Source organism: Trematomus bernacchii, unplaced genomic scaffold, assembly GCF_902827165.1.
Source record: "Trematomus bernacchii unplaced genomic scaffold, fTreBer1.1, whole genome shotgun sequence".
NCBI lineage: Eukaryota > Metazoa > Chordata > Actinopteri > Perciformes > Nototheniidae > Trematomus > Trematomus bernacchii.
Window position 1 is genome coordinate 593319 of NW_022988050.1, and position 20000 is coordinate 613318.

At 42.2% G+C, this 20000-nt stretch overlaps 2 protein-coding genes across 2 annotated transcripts in view; one reads left to right on the forward strand and one right to left on the reverse strand.

Moving 5' to 3' along the window:
• Nucleotides 1-15311, reverse strand: part of shisa9a (shisa family member 9a) — a 49699-nt gene extending 34388 nt beyond the window's left edge. The window contains exons 1-2 of the mRNA XM_034119876.1: nucleotides 14587-15311; nucleotides 12973-13079 (exon numbers count right to left, since the gene is read on the reverse strand). Coding sequence (XP_033975767.1) covers nucleotides 12973-13079; nucleotides 14587-15101 — 622 coding nt within the window. The 5' untranslated portion in view covers nucleotides 15102-15311. The remainder of the gene's footprint in view (nucleotides 1-12972; nucleotides 13080-14586) is intronic.
• Nucleotides 15312-17807: 2496 nt separating this feature from the next.
• Nucleotides 17808-20000, forward strand: part of cpped1 (calcineurin-like phosphoesterase domain containing 1) — a 48878-nt gene continuing 46685 nt past the window's right edge. Inside the window, exon 1 of the mRNA XM_034118867.1 lies at nucleotides 17808-17998. Within this exon, the coding sequence (XP_033974758.1) occupies nucleotides 17935-17998 (64 nt within the window). The 5' untranslated portion in view covers nucleotides 17808-17934. The remainder of the gene's footprint in view (nucleotides 17999-20000) is intronic.

Below are 20000 nucleotides of genomic sequence, written 5' to 3' on the forward strand. Positions count from 1 at the left end.
AATTAATAATAATAATGTTGCACATGTTATATAGCAGCGAGTGTTTTGTAATGATGGTAATGATATTATTTTCAGAATCAGAATCAGAATACCTTTATAAATTATTAGTCCCACAGAGGGGAAATGTCCATCGTTACAGCAGAAAAGAGCCAAAGACAGCTTAATGTTATCTAAGAAGCATGCATACAAAAAGTTATAATAAAAAAGTTACACATTTTACAAAAATACACACCCTGTAACAGTTCTAAAGATTTAGCAGCCAGGTATATATTGCACATATTGCACATAGTTGGTATTTAACAATAAGAGGTGTTATACTGTAGTCTAAATCCCTAAATCCCTAAATCCCTCGTACGTGTCAACCTACCTGGTAATAAACCGGTTTCTGATTCTGATGACACACAGGGAAGGGTGTGTGTGTGTGTGTGTGTGTGTGTGGGGGGGGGGGGGGGGGTTCACAAATGTGCTTCCCAGCATGAGCTTTCCCAGCGTGTGACTTGACGTCGCTGGTGGCATCAGACAGCTTGCCAAGCAGATCTGCTGCCTGCCCCCGGGGGCCGTGTGAAGCCTGCAGAGTATATGTGTGTTCATGGAGGCTGTACACGTGAGGCTGCCCTTTGGTGTCCATATGCACGTGTGTGTGCGCAAGGAGGTGAGAATGGGAAGTGATCTAGTGGCTTTCAACCACAACAGACTGTTCTCTTTAAAAGCCAGGATTTTTAAAAAGCACACGCATGGAGAGTCACGCGTGTATTCAGTCTGGCTTTTCATGACTGGCCAACACACAGCTCAGCTCCTGTAATAGAGGTGTGTTTCCCAACCTGGAACTCAATCACCCTTTCATCTTCAACCCAAACTGATTCAATGAATGCTAATTTTTGATTATGAAAACTGAACATTGTTACAATATTTCTTTCATATTATTAAACTGTCAATGTTTACGACGGATTGGTCAAGGTTGCATCTGGAATAGTTTACCGGGTTAAGCGATAAATCCTTCAATTGTACTTTCATTATTTGTTATCTAACTAATTATTTAGCCTACTTTTGTCCTAAACTTTTAGCTCACTTTTACAACCGTCTACCTGCAAAAGGTTATCTCATTTTTTCATCGTTCATCCAATGTCTATCTACAGTATTTAAGCTGTTTATACGTACATTTTTTAACCTAAGTAATCCTTCTATTTTCCCCATCACCGTTAGCCAACAATTCCCACTTCTTTTCCTTTCAATTGTAGATACTATTTAAAGCATTTCATCCACCTTCTTGATAACTAGTTTTCCCACACTCACAACCTGTGATGTTCACGTGATACTGTTCCGGCATAAGGATGTGTATATGCATATTTAAATCATATTGTACCGCTATCTGCGTACTCCCTGCACTGCAGAAGCACACTACCCCCTGGGGAACGAGTAACACTAGTTAGGAGTCAGTGATCATGAGAGGAGAGCTTCCACTGTGAATACCATTAAAGCACTGCTGGAACACTGTTGGGAAGTGGCAGCAATGTATATACTATTACTGTCTGCAGTACAGACGATTAGAGCTCCATTTCCCTATATAAGGAAAGCTGTGTGATAATAGCTGCAGATTACACAGGATTTCACACGGCGTAACACAACTACATATGAGGTCTTACAATGCTGAGATTCCGCTTCAGTGTGTGTCAGACACGGAGCTTTTCCATGTGAAGAAAAACATACAGGTGTTTCTTCAATAGGATGCATGCATCGAGCCAAGTGGAATTACAAAGGAAACCCTTGACTTAAAGACTGTTTATCGTCGTCCATAATTACATATTTGCGTGAATACGGAAAATAATCCTGATATTTGCACAAGGCTTGACTCATTAATCTGAATAGACGATTAAGAAGAGCCAGTGTAGCAGTTAATTAGTAAGCAGTGGTGATAACCACCTGTTCAAACATACAGATGGGAAGTCTGTCTGCTTATCCCATGACTGCCTGCGAGTGCTGTATCGCTGCAGATAGTCAAAGGGAAGTGACGATGGAGATGGATTTAATGCTGCTCATCACACTCAGGATTTGACTGAAGGGCACCACAGGTTATGTGCAGGCACACGCACACACACGCATGCACACACACACACACACACACACACACACACACACACACACACACACACACACACACACACACACACACACACACACACACACACACACACAGTCAAAGACGTAATTACCTGTCAAATGCAAGACGTGACTTGCTGGGAGTAAATGAAGTGATTAATATTCACGGGGAGGAGGTGGTCTTTGCCTGATTAGATGTTAAGATATTCACTGTCCCCATTGCTTCTTTATTACAGCACCACAATGACAAGATGTGAAATTACACGCTGGCTGATGCAAAACACTGAGGGCAGAAAAAGGACGGGCGACACGCATTACGCCGCTCTCTCTCTCTCTCTCTCGCCACCTGTCAAAACTCTCTTTGATTTCTTTAAATGTCCACGAAATGAGGGCAGGTTCCAATTTACAATACCTTTCATACAGCAGATAATGCTCGGTAACAGGAACATGACGAAACTAAGGGTCGGCTGCTACTTTCTAGTTATTTAAAGTGGACCTATCATGCTATATTATAATAATATAGTGTAGGACCATACCTATATAAGGCATATTTATACTTTTTTTCTTTTCAAAATACCAAACAGATCATGCATTTTAGCCATGCCTCATTTTGCTCAATTTGCACTTTTTTACCCCTGTTTTTGCAAGGGCTGATTCTGTGAGAACAGCACCATCTACAGGCCTGGCATATGTACTACAGCATCTCCAGCACTTTCGAACGGCAATGGCCGTGGCTGTCTCCTCCTGATTGGTGGAGTTGGCCCAATAGCCGTAGCGCCACCGTCCTGACATCAGTGAAGTGTTCAAATCTGGATCAGTTTTTATCAGATCCGTTGCAGCCCCTTTTTTAGAGATTTGGGTATGGAGGAAAATAGAGAGGGTTGTGTTTTCTGACACTTGGTGAGTTCCCTGGAACACCGAGGACACATATTCATGTAGAAAAGACGTGCATTTTGCATGATCGGTCCCCTTTAATGTATCTTTTTCCCTCCCTCCCTCCCTCTGTGCCGACACCTCCCTCGCCGGCCTCCCTCTGTGTTTAAATTGAGTGGCTGTCTGACGCTGGTCGATGCTCGCCGGCTGTGTGGGCCCCAGAGCTCTGATAAACAAGAAACTAATGGTGTCCCTGGGCTGCTGAAGGGCCTCACATTAGGATAATTAGGCAAAGTGAGGGAGCCCTGGAGAGGAGGAGGAGACACGTCTGCACTTTCTGAGAATCTGAGCCTGTGACTTACTGACTTTTTTGCCTAGTTGCTCAACTCCCCTTTAGAGTATTTCTACGGTCGGAACAAGGGCACCAAATAACTGCAGCGTGATAGCAGTGGGATCTGTCAGGAGTGATGAGCTATTCAGACAAAAATAAATTACCTTTAATGCAAGGTGTTATGGAGAGATAGATGGTGGTGTCTGACAGCTCGGAGAGAAGCTGAATTGTGTGAAGAGAGCAGGAAAGTATATTATCTGTAGCAAAAGTTACAATATGTGGACTGAATTCTGATACTTATTACTGCTGTACTTACCATTTGACAGGTAACAGCTAAAATCACTTTTTCTTCTTCAGTTTGGTGAAACAACTGGAACACAGAGTAACAGAGCTTCATTACAGCCAAGCGTGGCCAGTATCTTCGTTAAAGCGTCACCGTTCAAGCGCACTATGATGTAAGTGGTGGTCTAATGGATAGTGAGGTGGGCTGAAGATTGGAAGGTTGTGAGTTCAAATCCCGCCTGGAACACCACCACTAGTGTGCCCTTGAGTAAGGCACTTAGTCCTTAGTTACTCCAGGGAGAATGTCCCTGTAATTGTAAGTCGCTTTGGATAAAAGCGTCAGCTAAATTAAATGTAATGAATCGTTGTTGTTAGATGGCCTTGGGAACTGGCTAACAACAAGGATATGTTTTTCTGCCATTTCTTGACCGAACAGAACGGGATCAAAAACATTCGTTTGGTTGACGCTTCATGGTGTAATTGCAACTTGTATTGTGTTTGAAGCAACAAGTATCAGACGTCAGCTTCACGTCATAGGCCTTCATTGAAAAGTGACTTGAAACCTGTTGCTCGGTTACTCTCAGAGAGATTTTAGCATTACAGGAAAGCATGCTTTGGGGCATGTTTGTCTTGAGTGACAGGTGTTTTATGTGACAATTCTCAGTCTGGATGCTTGTTGATTGCTCTTTTCAGCTGAAGTCTCCAGCTTGTTTGACATTTCTAGGTGTCAAGATGGCAGCAAAGTGCTAAAGAGAATTTATTTTTTCTTAAATGAATCTGTATGCTAAATATGAAGCTAGGATACGATTAGCTTATCTTAGCATTAGAAAACAGTTAGCCTGCCACTTGTGAAGCTCGCTAACATGTTCTCTCTTGTTTCTTTAATCCACACAAAACATATCAACTGACGAGATGTGGATTTATAGGGGTGTGTTATGTGTGACATAACTGGTACGCCAACCCAGTCTCACGGCATTTCGTGTTATCGTCACAAAATTAATTTAATCTATTGATTCGTGTTCACCAACACGATTTTCACATTTTTTTCGTGTCACACAGAACGATTTTAAAAGCAATGTATTTCTATTGGTAGTGTGTTTAGTGCCTGCAACACGTCTTTTTGTCCGGTCGGGTCTTGGAAGACCAGAAGCTGTGTGGTTCATAAAAACATGTTCTTACTCAATATCTTACCCTAAGCCTAACCCTATCCCTTTTATTTTAAATTGTATAATGTCTGAGTTTTTTTGCCGTCAGTGAGGAAAAGAAATGGCTCAGAGCCTTAGAATACTGAGATCTGTATTTTATGTCATCTTTTTTTCCTTCTAATTTGTTATTATTTGGTGCAGGCACGAAACATACTACCAATAGAAATACATTGATTCTAAAATCGTTCTGTGTCAGAATACATACATCTGTATTTTATGTCATCTTTTTTTCCTTCTAATTTGTTATTATTTGGTGCAGGCACGAAACATACTACCAATAGAAATACATTGATTCTAAAATCGTTCTGTGTCAGAATACATACATCTGTATTTTTTTAAATGTCTTTTTCCTTCTAATTTGTTATTATTTACATTGCTTTTAAAATCGTTCTGTGTGACACGAAAAAAATGGCGAAATCGTGTTGGTGAACACGAATCAATAGATTAATTTCGTGACTATAACACGAAATGCCGTGAGACTGGGTTGGGTACGCTGGTACGCATGCGCGGCAAACATCTGAAATGCGTAGCGGCACTTGTCTCACTAAGTGCATTTGCGTACCGGCGGACTTGTGAAGCATTTCCAGAAGGCGCTTCGATCACTGGACGACAGAGCCGGTCGCCGTGCGCACAGACGGGGCTGCTGTTAACGTCGGTGTGTACAACAGAATTGTGCCACAACTTCCGGCGCGAGTTCCACGGGCGTGCTCCCGCGCCCACCTTCACCCCTCCTGTCGAGGGGCTGAACACAGAACTTTGCGTGGGCAGCCCTGAGTACCAAACATTGTCTCCTGGTACTCATTTGAGTAACTCACTAAGAAAGTTATGTGCAAGAAATACCCTAGCACAGTGGTTCTCAACTGGTCAGGCCTCGGGACCCACTTTTTACTTGGTCAATACATCGTGACCCAACATTTTGAAGCACTCAAATCTATTCAACAAAAAATCGTGCTGTAATATATATATACGCTTTTGAGCATACAATATTAATAAAAGTGAAGTACAGTGCATATATCCCTTATATCCCTTCACAGAACTAAAGTATGCTTTTAAAAAAGGTTTAATGAGATGATGGAATCAAAGCTGAACTATATAAAAAGGCACACATGCTGAAACCCAACCCCAACAGGGGGGTCTGGGGGGATTCTCCCCCAGGAGATTTTTAGAAATACTAACATAAACTACGCATTCTGGTACACTCTGAGAAGAAAATCGGGCCTTCAAAATAAAAGTTTGACTTTTTCCCAAAAAAAAAAAAAAAAAAAAAATCCAATATTTTTTTTCCAACTTTTTTTTCTTCACTCACACATCCGCGACCCACTCGAAACGGGTCCGCGACCCACTTTTGGGTCGCGACCCACCAGTTGAGAACCACTGCCCTAGCATATATGCCGTTTAAAACCACTACTTTTTGAACATTAGAAGCCCCTGCTTTCCGTCATTTTACTGAACTAAGCAAACGGTTTGCTTGCTGTAGCTTCATATTCAACATTCACATATGAAAGCGGTATCATTTTCCTAGGTAGCTCACACCAAGAGAGTGAATAACGTATTTCCCTAAATGTCAAACCATGCCTGTGTGTTTGTAAATGCCAGGTGAACTGTTGGAGATAAGCCGTTTTTTTTGTAAATGGCAGTTTTCACAAACATTTTCCTCAATGGCATGGATATTACGGAAGCTTTTCTGAGTCTGAGAGACAAACTCTGGGACGGAGGTTCGACTTCACCTGCTTTCTTTCCCGTTTGAACACGAGGACCGACGCTGAGCTTCAAACGGAGCTGTTGCCAGAGTGACGCCTCCCAGATAACTACCTCCCGCTCTGTGATTTTCCTCCCTTCTCTTGTTTTATATACAGCCCGTGCAGCAGCAGCCTGTGGGATCACTAGCTGCAGCTTCTCTTTTCCGCTCTGACACTCTGCAATCAGATGTGACACACTGAAGGCTTGGATGACAGCTGGGAAGACAAGGTCACACAGTCACCTACTTTTAACGAAAGATATGCACAGCTCCTTTTGACAGGCGCTCACACACACCTTCACACACATTTGTACACAGTCACAAGGCGGAGCAGGAGTATTTTATGCAGACAGCGCCTTTCCTCGTGCCTCTGCAATCTCAGAAGCAATTACCTATTACATTTTCATCCTTCCCATCTCACAATGTTTAAGGAAAGATTATAACTGCTGGTGGGTAATTAAGCCTGCAAATTGTGAATTGAGTTGTGAATATGGAGCATGGTGAGTGAGTGTGTGTGTGTGTGTGTGTGTGTGTGTGTGTGTGTGTGTGTGTGTGTGTGTGTGTGTGTGTGTGTGTGTGTGTGTGTGTGTGTGTGTGTGTGTGTGTGTGTGTGTGTGTGTGTGTGTGTGTGTGTGTGTGTGTGTGTGTGTGTGTGTGTGTGTGTGTGTGTGTGTGTTTTGTCTTAATAAAACTAATAGCGCTGCCCACCTAGAGCTCTTAATTTGATACCCGAAATGACAAATCACAGAGCTAAGAAGTGTAACACTGGTGTGGAGGAATTGTTCATGGCGTGTTATAATTCGCGATGATAAATACTGTTTTCCAATTAAGTTTCACCACTTTATTAGATTACACAGTGAGCGTAGGGGGAAAAAGAGATTAGCTGCTGCTGCTTGTGAAAAGATTTTGGTGCCAAAAACGTTAGCGAAGGTCGTCCAGAATGCTGCAGTAATGGCTCAAGACGTTGTCACACTTTTTCATGGCTTTAGTGCGACTAGAACATATGACAGATACTCGTCCTTCAGAGCTTCAGAAATGGCTGCTATCAGTCTTGGTGTTGCCACTAGAGGGATAAAAACACCCTCTAACATCTGGCTTTTGTCTTATAGGTGGAAAGGTTAAGATCTGTAATTTTCCCGCGACAAATGACTCTGCATTGTTCGAGGATGTTTATCGGCTACTGTAAAGATCGGCAGATAACGGAACGCGATACACGGATGGTCGTGTGATGCCATGTGATGCCCATTAAGGTGAGTAGATGATAAATACAATCAGCTGGAATATGGACAATTATTATAATAATGAACTCAGTTACATAGTAAACATTAATATGCTCTCCTCAAGGACTCCACTAGACTCCATTGACAGAAAGAATCGTGTTTACCTTTCTTTGTTTGAAACAGACTTCCTTCAAACTCAACAACAGAAAAACACTTACCAAAAAACGTCTTGGTTTCAACAACCGCCATCTCGAGTTTGGTTGAACAAAAGACATGAATTCCTGAGTTAGATGTGAACATGAATTGTTATACTCTCTCCTCAAAGCCACCAGACTCTATTGACAAAACCTGTCATTTGACTTGCCGATTATTGCAAAAACACTTCATTCAAACTCTGGAGAAACAAAGAAACTAATCAACACCGTGAGACATGAAAATGAAATCGTATGCGCTCTTTGCAAAGCCACCAGACTCCACTGACAGAACCAGTCATTTTAAGTTCTACGACAGAGACAGAAAGCCATCCAAATTGTCCCTTTTTAGTATTTACAACCAGCTACTTTGGTATAAGCCATTAACATTGTGACTTGCCTCCAAGCTGCTTTGTACTGTCTGCTAACCCTTATTTCTGGCGAGACACACCAAGAAAGTCAAACTTGATTCTTGGGATTTGGAAAGGAGTCTATCGCTTATTTTCTGTATTTTTTTGCCGCGCTTAAAAATCCTTTTATGTACGTGCTTGTACCGTTTGGAAAAAGGGTATAAAATCTCTTGACTCCTCACATTTCATTGTTCCTTCTCCTTCCACTGTTCCCCCCCCCTCTCCCTCCATCCCTCCCTTCTTTCTCTCTCCAGCTCTTTGAAGCCAGATGCGAAGAGACGCAGGATTTTCCGCCTTTTAAAGGATTCAAACGGAGATGATATGAAAGTCTGCCAGACGACGGGCCCACCTGGGGATCTCTGCTTCACAAAGCCTCTTTTCTTTATATGCAGTCGGTTGCAGGGGGGCCCCTCGTGGATATTCACAGGGTCCCACAACATAACGAACACATGCCTCGGGCTCCTGTATCACTAATTGATACTTTCTCACTGGTACATGGGTTAATGATTACAAATGAGCCTGACTCAGCATAGTGAAGGGAATAGGGGGGTTTTGTTTGCTTCCTGTACCTCTTTTTGCGAATGCTTGCAGGGGGAAACCTATACATGATAACAGCTGTGGTCATCAGTGATACCTTTTTATAATAATAGTATTCTGTGACAGACAGACGCACATGGCCCTAAGGAGTTTCCTCCACTAATATAAGTAGCCATGACCTGCAACACTTGAGTCAGTGATGCGTGAAATAGGGCAATCTGACCATAAGCTATAATCAATATGTAGTTAGTAGTAAAAATGGATTTTCTAGCAAAGTCCTGCGCTGTATAGAGATACCGTAATACATACTTACAATCTCTAAATTGATAATAACGAGAACACAGGCATTCAAATTGATCAGAAAATTGAATCAAAACCAACCTATTGTTGTGCCTGCAGGGTGGGACCATATGGAGAAAAAATAAAAAAAAAAGTTTGATCAAATACCTCGATATCGATATTGCAACAAAGTCGTATTGTTGACTATAGGATTTACTAAATATTATCCGCATAAAATGTTTGATTATCATCAGTGATGGGGATAACATGGCTAAGTGTGTTAAGGCAATTATGAATCAGTTAAAAAGAAAACTAGTACGTCCAAAAAATGAAATCACTTTACTTTGAAAACCAGGGAAACACACATGCAATATCACACAATCGATATATTGCCCCGCCCTAATGCATCTTAACATAGTCAGTGTGTAGTTGGAAGTATTTATAACTTCACTCGAAACTATAATGTTCATTTTGCAGCTTCTTTTGCTTGAGATACAACTTTTTAGTTTACATAAGCTTTACTATGGGTTATTTACAACAGTTGGCCAACTTTATAAACCCCCCAAATCAACAAGTGCTCCGGTCCCAGCTGTGTGCGTCACTTTTTAGTGTCCCCGTTTCCAATGTGTTTTGATCTTCTTGCAGCGTTTTGTTTACCGTAGTGATTTCATCTGGACTATTCATCTATTAAGATACCAGACACCATAGCATATCCTACATACAGTATATCATTATAAATATATGAAGTTACTTGTGTGAAAGATTTTGGCCACATCGATCAGCCAAAGCCCTCAACTTTACAATCTCCTCTCTCTTTACACTATCATTGGCTTCTTGATGAAAAACCCTCTCGCCCTTTACAGTCTATATATCTTCGCTTAATCACTCGAATCAAGAATAACATGTCCACATCCAGCCAATCCATATCTAATTCCCCTCCCCTCCCCGTGATGAATCGTGTCTGTTGGACCGGCAAAAGGGCCCTCGAACCGATAAGGTGGCTCTCGAGGAGGATCCCCCGTATCGCAGAGGTTAATAACTTTTCACATGATTACCCACAACCCCCAGGATTAAAAGGTCCGGTGGAGCAGGTTCCACATAGCAAATAATAATCGCTATTTCACAGCAGTGTCCTCGGGTGAAAGGCCACCACGCTATCTCATCTCTCCCACAGCGAGGAAGGAAACTCGAGGACCCCAACACCTACGGAGAGTGTTATTCATCTCTTTTCATGGTTGCACTTTTTTTCATACTGAGCCCCTCTCCTCTCCTCTCCTCTCTGAAAACAAATCATTTTAATGAATGCAACCTTTCTTTCCCCTTTTCCACGAGCTGTGCTCTCATCCTGATGTTGATGGTGTCAGTGGGCGCAGTGCTTCATGCTGAGTAGGGTTACGTCACCTTGTCATAGCCAGGGGATGCTGTTGTAGGATTACATGTTTATCTCATTCTTGCACACAGAAGTAGTTATCCACCACCCAGAACACTTCCTTACATGAACACTTCCTGTCTTTCAGTCTGTTATAGCACTCAATACTGCCCCACAACTCCCAGGAAAACGGTTTAATCCCAACCACCAGACTCAGGGACAGCTTCCTCCCACAGGCCATAAGACTGTTAAACACCTGACGTTTTGAAAGATCATTCATAACATTCATCTGGTTGCAACTCATATATCAATATTCAAATTACTTGTATATAGACTATTCTGCACTATTTCTATTATATTCTATTTTATTGTATTTACTTCCACTTGTATCTGTGTTATTGTGTTGCACTGTTAGAGGAGCCTGTGACCTGATATTGTCATTGTCATAACTACACTGTAGCTATGCACACATGACAATGAAAGCCTTGAATCTTGAACCACAGATAAACTGTAAAATACAATTGAGGGATGCTTTCGGTGTTTTAACAAAGACTGGAGTGTACCTTTAAAGGTGGGGTAGGTAAGTTTGAGAAACCGGCTCGAGATACACTTTTGTTATATTCCATGGAATGCTCTTAACATCCCGATAGCAATGAATATCTGAAGTGCTTTGACAAAAAATCCATAAAAAAATGTAATCTGTGGAAGCCGTAGTACTGTAAAAAGCACGACCAATCATCTGAGCCGGCCCTGCTAAAATAACTGGATGGCCTACCTGCCTGTCAGCCTTCCATCTGTGCACAAACTTATCTCGTGCCCTCATTGGTCATGTGTGCGTTCGTGTGTGTTGGAGGAGGGGCTCTGTAAGGAAGTGGCAGATTTTTTTCCGGCTGTGTATTTTCAAATTCTAGCGCACTCGAGCTGGTTTCTCCAAAATGACCTACCCCACCTTTAATAGAGGATAGATGGCATAAGAGTGAATGTTGTTTTCACGACCCAAAAAGTGTGCTTTGTTCTCAACCCAAGTATCCTATCACGCACCGTAACCTCAGACCAGGGTTTGTCTGATATCTTCCGAGAAGCATTTGTGTTATTTGTCATGCATGTCCCTACAAATGTCCAGCAAAAACAAGCATTCAGTGCGACCCCCCTCAAGCACCTACAAGGTAAACATTCTTTAGCTATCAAAACTGGCCCAATACCAACACAATTCCTTATGTGTTGTCCCAAAATGTGCCAAATAATGTCATCCATTTGCCATCTCTTAACTTTTCCAGAAACTACGACTTTCAAACAGCTTTAGAAACTGGTTCAAATTGATTTGCCTTGCTGTGCACCAAAGAGGTGAAACGCAGACAAAACGGCAAGATTTTGAACATGCGATTTCAACAGATTTCGGCTGCAGTTAGATATATCGTTCAGGGTGCTGTTCATGTATAGCTTGATAGAAACACAGTCCTCTAATAAGCCCAGTGTGAGTGCAGTCCCTATACGTCTCACAAATTCATCTAAGATCTGCTTTTTGTCTTGGCACAAGAAAATATGATGCAACTTTAAGGGGATCCGAACGCTGTGTGTGACTGTGTGTGTGTACTGTATGCTCGGGTCTGTACATATTGGAATGAGTGTGTGTTTTTGTGTGGATTCATCTGTTTGATCTTCAGTGTTAGAAAGACAAAGAAGCTTGGTACAGTAGCAGCCCACGGGACGCAGCAGAAAATAGATGGCATTCATACGCTCTGTTCCACCAACACCACCACCACCCTTCAAACTCCCAGCACCCGCCTCACAATCCCCCTACACAAACATCACCACCACTTACTTCCACACCACACACACACACACACACACACACACACACACACACACACACACACACACACACACACACACACACACACACACACACTCTTTTCTCTCTGTCATTATATCATGTGGGCATGATCCAAAATAAAACAGTGAATAACGGCTGGTTTTGAAAAGCAGGCACATATTCTCTTTCGTTATGAAATGGATGGATATCTGGCCGGTGCGAGATAGGTGTGTGTGTGTGTGTGTGTGTGTGTGTGTGTGTGTGTGTGTGTGTGTGTGTGTGTGTGTGTGTGTGTGTGTGTGTGTGTGTGTGTGTGTGTGTGTGTGTGTGTGTGTGTGTGTGTGTGTGTGTGTGTGTGTGTGTGTGTGTGTGTGTGTGTGTGTGTGTGTGTGTGTGTATTTGAGGATTTTCTCAGGCAGATATGAACGTGGTTTTTTAAAAGAGCCCAGCTGGGACGAGTGAGTCGCTCTCGCATCCTTACATCACTTCAGATGACTTCATCAGGGCCAACCTGGACACATTCAAGCAGCTTTTTTCTGCTGACACACTCGCACACACACACACACACACACACACACACACCTCTGTATGCTGTAATGAGCTGTCCAAAACATTAAAAACACTCACGGAGGTTTGTGGCCCTGGAAACAAAGTGCTGCGAATGCATCCCGAGGGCCTCCTCCCCGCGATACGGCTCACCTGGACACCCGCCCTGCAGCACACTGGCCACGGCCCTGCAGAGAGAGAAGGGGGGGGGGGGGGCAGGCAGACATGAGAAGCTGTAAATAACATCCTTAATTGAAACTGCTGCACAGAATGGTTTCATTACGTCATTGAGCGCCAGGCTTGGGGAGTAACGGATTACATGTAATGGGATTGAGCACCAGGATACAAGAAAAGGTCAATCACATTGTCCTGTTGTCTTACATAATATACATTTAAGACATCTTATTGTTATTTTTTTTCTCTTTTATTAATTTGCATTGCATTTGATATTGAGGTAACGGAAGGTTGCATTACTTTTATATTTTGATACTCAGATTAAATTACTGATTACATTCTTAAAGTCACCCCCCCAACCCTGTTTAGCGAACATACTGAACACTTCAATATTGCAGACATGTCGCTTTTTCAGAGGTTTCTTCCATTTGTCCATGTTAATTGTGGGGTTTCTTTGGTAGTCTAGGGTTAATGACAGATGCTGTACACACTGTAAAGCCCCCTGAGATGTGTATAACGTGTGATATGGGTTATACAAATAATGTTTGATTGATAAAATGTGACTACCTGAGCAATTTTGGGTTAAGTATCCTTCTTAAGGACACTTCAACGTGTTGACTGAAGAGATTGGTTGACTGAGTGACATTAACCCCTTTTCAATGGACTTGTTCGATGCAGCCAATTGTAAATACATGTGATTACCTCATATATAGCGTAGACATGTTGCTCTCCCTAACCTTTCTTCCATTTTTCCAAAGGTGTTATTTGTGAGTCTATAGGTCCCAGGGTCAAAGGACAGATGCTGTACTCACTGTAAAGCCACCTGAGACTTGTCATTTGTGATATCGGGCTTTGAATAACATTTGATTGATACAATTTGCCTACAGGAGCGATTTTGGTGGTTAAGTATCTTGCTTAAGGATACTTCAACCGAAGGGGAAGGGTATCGAACCACCAAGCCTTTGATTATAGACTCCCATTCACCCCCCAGAGTCACAACCAACCCATTTTATTGAATCTGTAAGGTGCAGCCAATTGGAAATACATGTGATTACCTGATGAAAGTGTGCTGTTTCTGCTGCTCCTGCCTACTACATTCCACTATGAAGGTGTGTGAACGCATTGTATCTCCTTCATTATACACAATGGAGTGCAAATGCTGCTTTATTCTAGTGAAATGCACCCGCCCCCGCCTGAAGGGGAGAGTAGCTGCACGTAATGTTGTGCCATACACCACAAAGGATGGATAGACTGGAGTGGACAGAGCATGCAGCACTTTTTCTCCCATAGAGAAGAGTTGCTCTGGTTGCCAAGAAACCAGAGCCTGTGTGAAACATAATGCATTACAAGCAGGACCATTGATTCCATATATATAAATATACTTGTGTTGTGCACTGATGAAGAAAAGAGCGCTTCACATCAGTGCGTGCGTAGGCTACTACTGCGAGTCCTTTTGTAAACAAGCGCACTGAGGAGAGGGTGAGAGAAAAAGGGAAGGAATGAGAGAGGGGGGAGACTCACCTGGACATGTTCTCTCTCTGAGGCCTGTGCGCCTTTTCCAGCCCCAGTTTGGTGAAAATCCCCACAAGAGCCATGATGGCCACTACTCCACATATGATGTAAACGATTAAGTTCGTCTTGTCTTTGGTGGTGTCGATCAGCTTGTTGATCTTTTTGTAGGGAGTCTGTCCGGTCTTCATCCACATCGGAGTGTCGTAATTCTTACAGGTGCTCTGGTCCAGCCGCGAGTGTTTGTAGGAGCAGCAGAAGCGGAAGCCACAGGTGCCGCAGCAGAACAGGTAGTTGCCCGTTTTGCAGACAAACGGCGGGTCCCACTGGCCCATCACGTCGTAGTAACCCCGGCACTTGTCCTCCGTGTGCGGGGTCTCCTCGGACACGCTCTCCTCCTCCCTTGAGCCGTTGGAGGTGGCGATCATGACGAATCCTCCGAGCAGTCCCGGCTCCCCGTCAGCCTTGCACACCAGAGCCATAAGTTTGAGCAACAAGAAGCCGAGGAGAAAGTATTTCCCTCTCATGGTGCCCTCTCCTCCGTTCAACTTCAAACGAAAAGACTTGGAGAGAGGAAAAGGGGCGCACGGTCATGATACGCTAGAAAAAAGTCCAGAAACACACATCCAAATAGCGACGCACCGTCATCCGCGCCGATCAACATCTTTATGCATCCAAAAGAAACGCGCAGAATGAAAAACAACCTCCGTGGAAATGTATTTATCTCTCCATCTGTCTCAGAAACGCACTTGCAGGCTCAGATTGTTCAGGAGTGCATCACTTTACATATCCATTGGTGCGCTCTTACGCACAGGAGTAGGCAGAGACACAAGCTGCACCGACGCTGAGAGCGCAGTGAGAGAAGAGAAGAGGCGAGGGTGGGAGAGCCTGGTGCGCAAAAGGAGAGGAGGAGGACGCATGGGGAGGGAGTGAGACTGCGAGGGATGAGGAAGAGAGAGAGCATTTTTTTGTGAAATATTACAATAAAAGCCCCGGAATACGCGCATCACTGTCCGGTTTTGTCGTCGAGGAAAAGGCGTGGGAGCGTCCCCCCCCCCCCCCCCCCCACTTTATCCATTCTCTGTCGTAGGTTGCCATTGTTTTGGAAATCCTTAAATAACAATAATGTGCCAGCTTCTTAAGCAGGGGATACATTTGGAAAAATAGCCCCTGAACAATGAAGTGGCCCAGCAGGAAGCAATGCCCACAGGATCCCTGGGGACTTTCTAAGAAACAGAAAGGGTTCTTAAGAAGTGGTGCTCATGAGAATCAGCTCCTTGGTTTAAATGTATCACAAAACACACATAAGATACTTAAATCCTCATGGACATAAAGCTTAAACAGAGAGAGAAAAGTGAAGAGCCTCAATCTTACATTCTGTCTGATTGGAAAATGTCCCTTACTGAATACAAATAAATGGTATCAGAGTCATTGCAATAGTTTATTTTATTTCACATTTTTCAAGTGCAGTTGCTTTCTTTGTTGTCTCTTTTTGTCCAACAGGTGCATTGTGATAAAAGAGGTGCTTTGAGATGGATAGAATAGAAATATCTTTTGGCAAACATTTACATTTTTGCAAAAACAAACGTGTAGGTAAGTGGCCGGTTTTTAATTTAAAGGTCCCATGTCATGCTTTTCTGGTTATTACCCGTCCCCTTGTGTGTTATGTAGCTTTGTATGCATGTAAACGGTCTGCAGAGTCACAAACCCTCAAAGTACACCCTGTAGCGAGTAAAACTCTAACACAGAAAAGACCTGTCTATGCTGCCCCAGAACGCCTCGTTGGGGATTTCTCTTTTTCTTCCTGGGTACAGTGACGTGCCCATACTCAAATGGACCAATCCGTGGAGCCGTTACGTTAAGTCCGTGGATTGGTCTAAATGGACCAATCCGTGGACTTCCTCACACACACTCAATCTTTTCTCAGCTGCAGCTCCACCGATTTCTCCTCCCTGAGACGGCGGGACGCGGCGAGAATGTGAGTCGGTGTGTGAGCACACACACAAACTCCCAGCCAGGTTGCGGGTGTGTGTGTGTGTGTGTTCGGGCTGGGTTTCGCTGTGTCTCGCTGTCTCGCAGACGGCCACTGGGCTCACAGGGAGGGGGGGGGGGGCAGGAGCTCCAACAAGCCGTTTAGGACAGAGAGTGAATACACATACTATACAGAATACACATACTATACAGAGATGCTGTATGAGAAACCAATGTGAGTTTGGAAAATTGCACAATTTAAATCTATTCTAGTAGACCTCAACAATGGAAATCTGATCAGTAGAAATGGCCATGACATGGGACCTTTAATGGTTAAAAAGCAAACCTCTAATGGTTTTTGAGCCTACTGGAGTCATTAAAGGTGGACTTTTAACTGTCATTCTAACATTTTATTTAACATTAAAGCTGCCAGATGAGTAGTATCTTCAGATAAAAAGAGAGTCGGGGATCAGGCTGAATTGTATTAACTACCTCTGTCCATGGTGCTGAAAGCCCCCTGTCTCTGTCCATGGTACCTCCTTTTTGTCAACTTTTTTGGGCTGGGGGTGAGTTTTTATCAAGAAGTGCACATTTTCTGGACTACAGGTTTAATGTCATCTAATTACATCCAAAACCTGAAGAGAATTAGACAAAAGCAGTCTGCATACTTAAGAAAATGAATGTTATAATCTATACTTAATCGTAGGCTGTACCTGGTTTGTTATAGTCAAGTACATTTACTCAAGTATTGTAAGTACTATTTTGGGTAGTATTTTAATTTTATGCTACTTCATACTTCCACTCCACTACATTTAGAAAGCCAATATTGTACTTTTTACTCCACTGCATTTATTTGACAAAAGTAGTTACTTATTAGTTTACAGATTCAGATAATTAGCTAAAACCAAATCTAAAGAAACTAATAAATACATTTTGATGTATAATTACAGGTTTATATATCCAGCAGCAGTATATAAAGTTATTAAAAGTAGCTCCACCTTTAACAGCTTGACACTTTAATGCATCACTAAAATAATCCAGTTATTTCATACTGTAGGCTATAAGGGGTGTTTATGACTTTAAGTACATTTTGATGAGAATGCTTTTGTACTTTTACATAAGTAAGATTTTAAATGCAGGACTTTAACTTGTAACAGAGTATTTTTACACTGTAATATTTCTAATTTTACCAAAGTACCAGATTTGAGTACATGTTGCAGCCACACGGGGGAAAGCCACACACACTCAGGATGGAACAGGCATTGTAGTCGACCCCCGATAGATTCATAATCACAACAGAGCGGCACAGACAGCTGGAAAACACCCGACAAATCTCCTCGGAAGTTCCCTGATAAGTCACAAATAAGTTTCTTGGGACTTTTCTTCAACATGGCGGACAGTGAGGATATCTTTCTGAGAGCTAAACATCGGACTTTCAGCGGACTAACTGAAGGTAGCTTCTTTAGCAACCGGGTAGCTAACTCACAAGCTAATGAGCTACTAATGCTCTCTCTGAGTGTTACACAAGTTGTTGTCTGAAAATGATCTGACAGAGCACACATAAATCACTCTACAACTTGTGTGTAGCATAGTGTATTTGTAATTACCAGTTATCAGCCATACGGGGGCTAGCTGCTAGCTTGTGTTTACGAAATAAAAAGTGTGTTGTGCTGTGTTTCAGAAGCGTTAATGAATTAATGCAGAACAGCTGTGCTCCATTGTTGTTGTTGTTGTTAGGTATAGTGGCTAAAGTCGGTTGTAATTTCCTGTCAGTAAGTTTAAAGAGCCTTTTGTCCACTAACGTAACTTTGAACCATGTTGGTCTCTGATGAGGAACTATCATGTTGCAGCGACTTTTTTGCATTTTTGAAAAGGAGCTTTCGCATGACTTTACATTAGTGTCACTGCCCCCTCGTATTAGTACACGTCTCAGGTAGTACTAGGTCTTATATATATATATATCTTGTATTTTTCTACCTTGTAGTTCTTCTGCAGTTACCTCTCAGAGGGAAATGTCGTAGGCTACTTTTGACTTCACTTCATTTATTTTTTAACTAAACTTGCTTTACATATTCCGATGAATAATGCAAAAATCAATTTAACATTGTGTATTATTTTTAGATTAAACCATCCAGCAAACATTGGTGGGGAGTAACTAAGTACTTTTCCTCACACTACTTTAGTACAACTTGCAGGCACTTTTATTTACTGAGTTTCTATTTTCAACATCTCATTTTGAAAGTAAATATAAAAGTCCTTGGCTTGTTTTTAATGCAACTAATAAATTATGATTTATTATTCGAGATTAAGCTACCAAGATGTATGTTAAAGAGTTCCTTCTTTACCATAAGCAGCAAAAAGTGACGAACACATTAATGCTGTAAGAATTAATCCAGTAAATATAAGATATGAGCCATTCTGCATTATGAGTACTATTACCTTTACTACTTTGATATTCTTTCAAATACTTTTTTTAAATTAATGTTTCTCAAAATAATGCATCAATAATTAAAATACACTAATATGATATATTAATGATTCTGAAATTGCATATTTTCAAATACTTTTACTTTTGGTTCCTTAAAGGTAGGGTAGGTAAGAATGGAGAAACCAGCTCGAGTGCGCTCGCATTTGAAAGTACGCAGCCGAAAAAAATCTGCCCCTTCCTTCAGACTGCCTTACAGAGCCCCTCCTCCAACACACACGAACGCGCACATGACCAATGAGGGCACGAGATAAGTTTGTGCACGAGATGGAAGGCTGACAGGCAGGTAGGCCATCCAGTTATTGGTCCGGCTCAGATGATTGGTCGTGCTTTTTACAGCGCCACGGCTTCCACAGATGACATTTTTTATGTATTTATTTATTGTCAAAGCATTTAATATATTCATTGCTATCGGGATGTTAAGAGCATTCCATGGAATATAACAACAAGTGTTTCTGAAGAGAATTACCTACCCCACCTTTAATTTCATTTGGATGCAAATACTTTTGTGAAGTTACTTCAGTAGAATTTCAAATGCAGGACAACTTCTATTCTGTGGAATTAGCAGGAGCGCCGCCAGGGATTTTGGGCCCCATGAAAAGATATCACATTGGTTACTTATACATTTTTTTCTTAATGTTTCTAAAATAGTTTGGGCCCCTGTCAGTCACGGGCCCTTAGAATCGTCCTAACTTTTCACCCCCTTACGGCGCCCCTGGGAATTAGTATTATTACAGAAAAGTGAAAGATTTGACGACTTCTTCCATCAAATGTAGATGAAATGAGTCAGAATGTGACAATAGAGTGTTTCTGTCCTGCAGTCAGGTCATTTAAGGATTAATCCCCGTCACATGCTCAGTTAGTATTCATCCAGAACATTTTCCATCTGTCTGGTTCTTTTGTACTTTTGCAGAAAACCAGTCGCTGTGTAAGGGAACCCGAAGGAAGAAATTGAAATGTTAGTATTTTA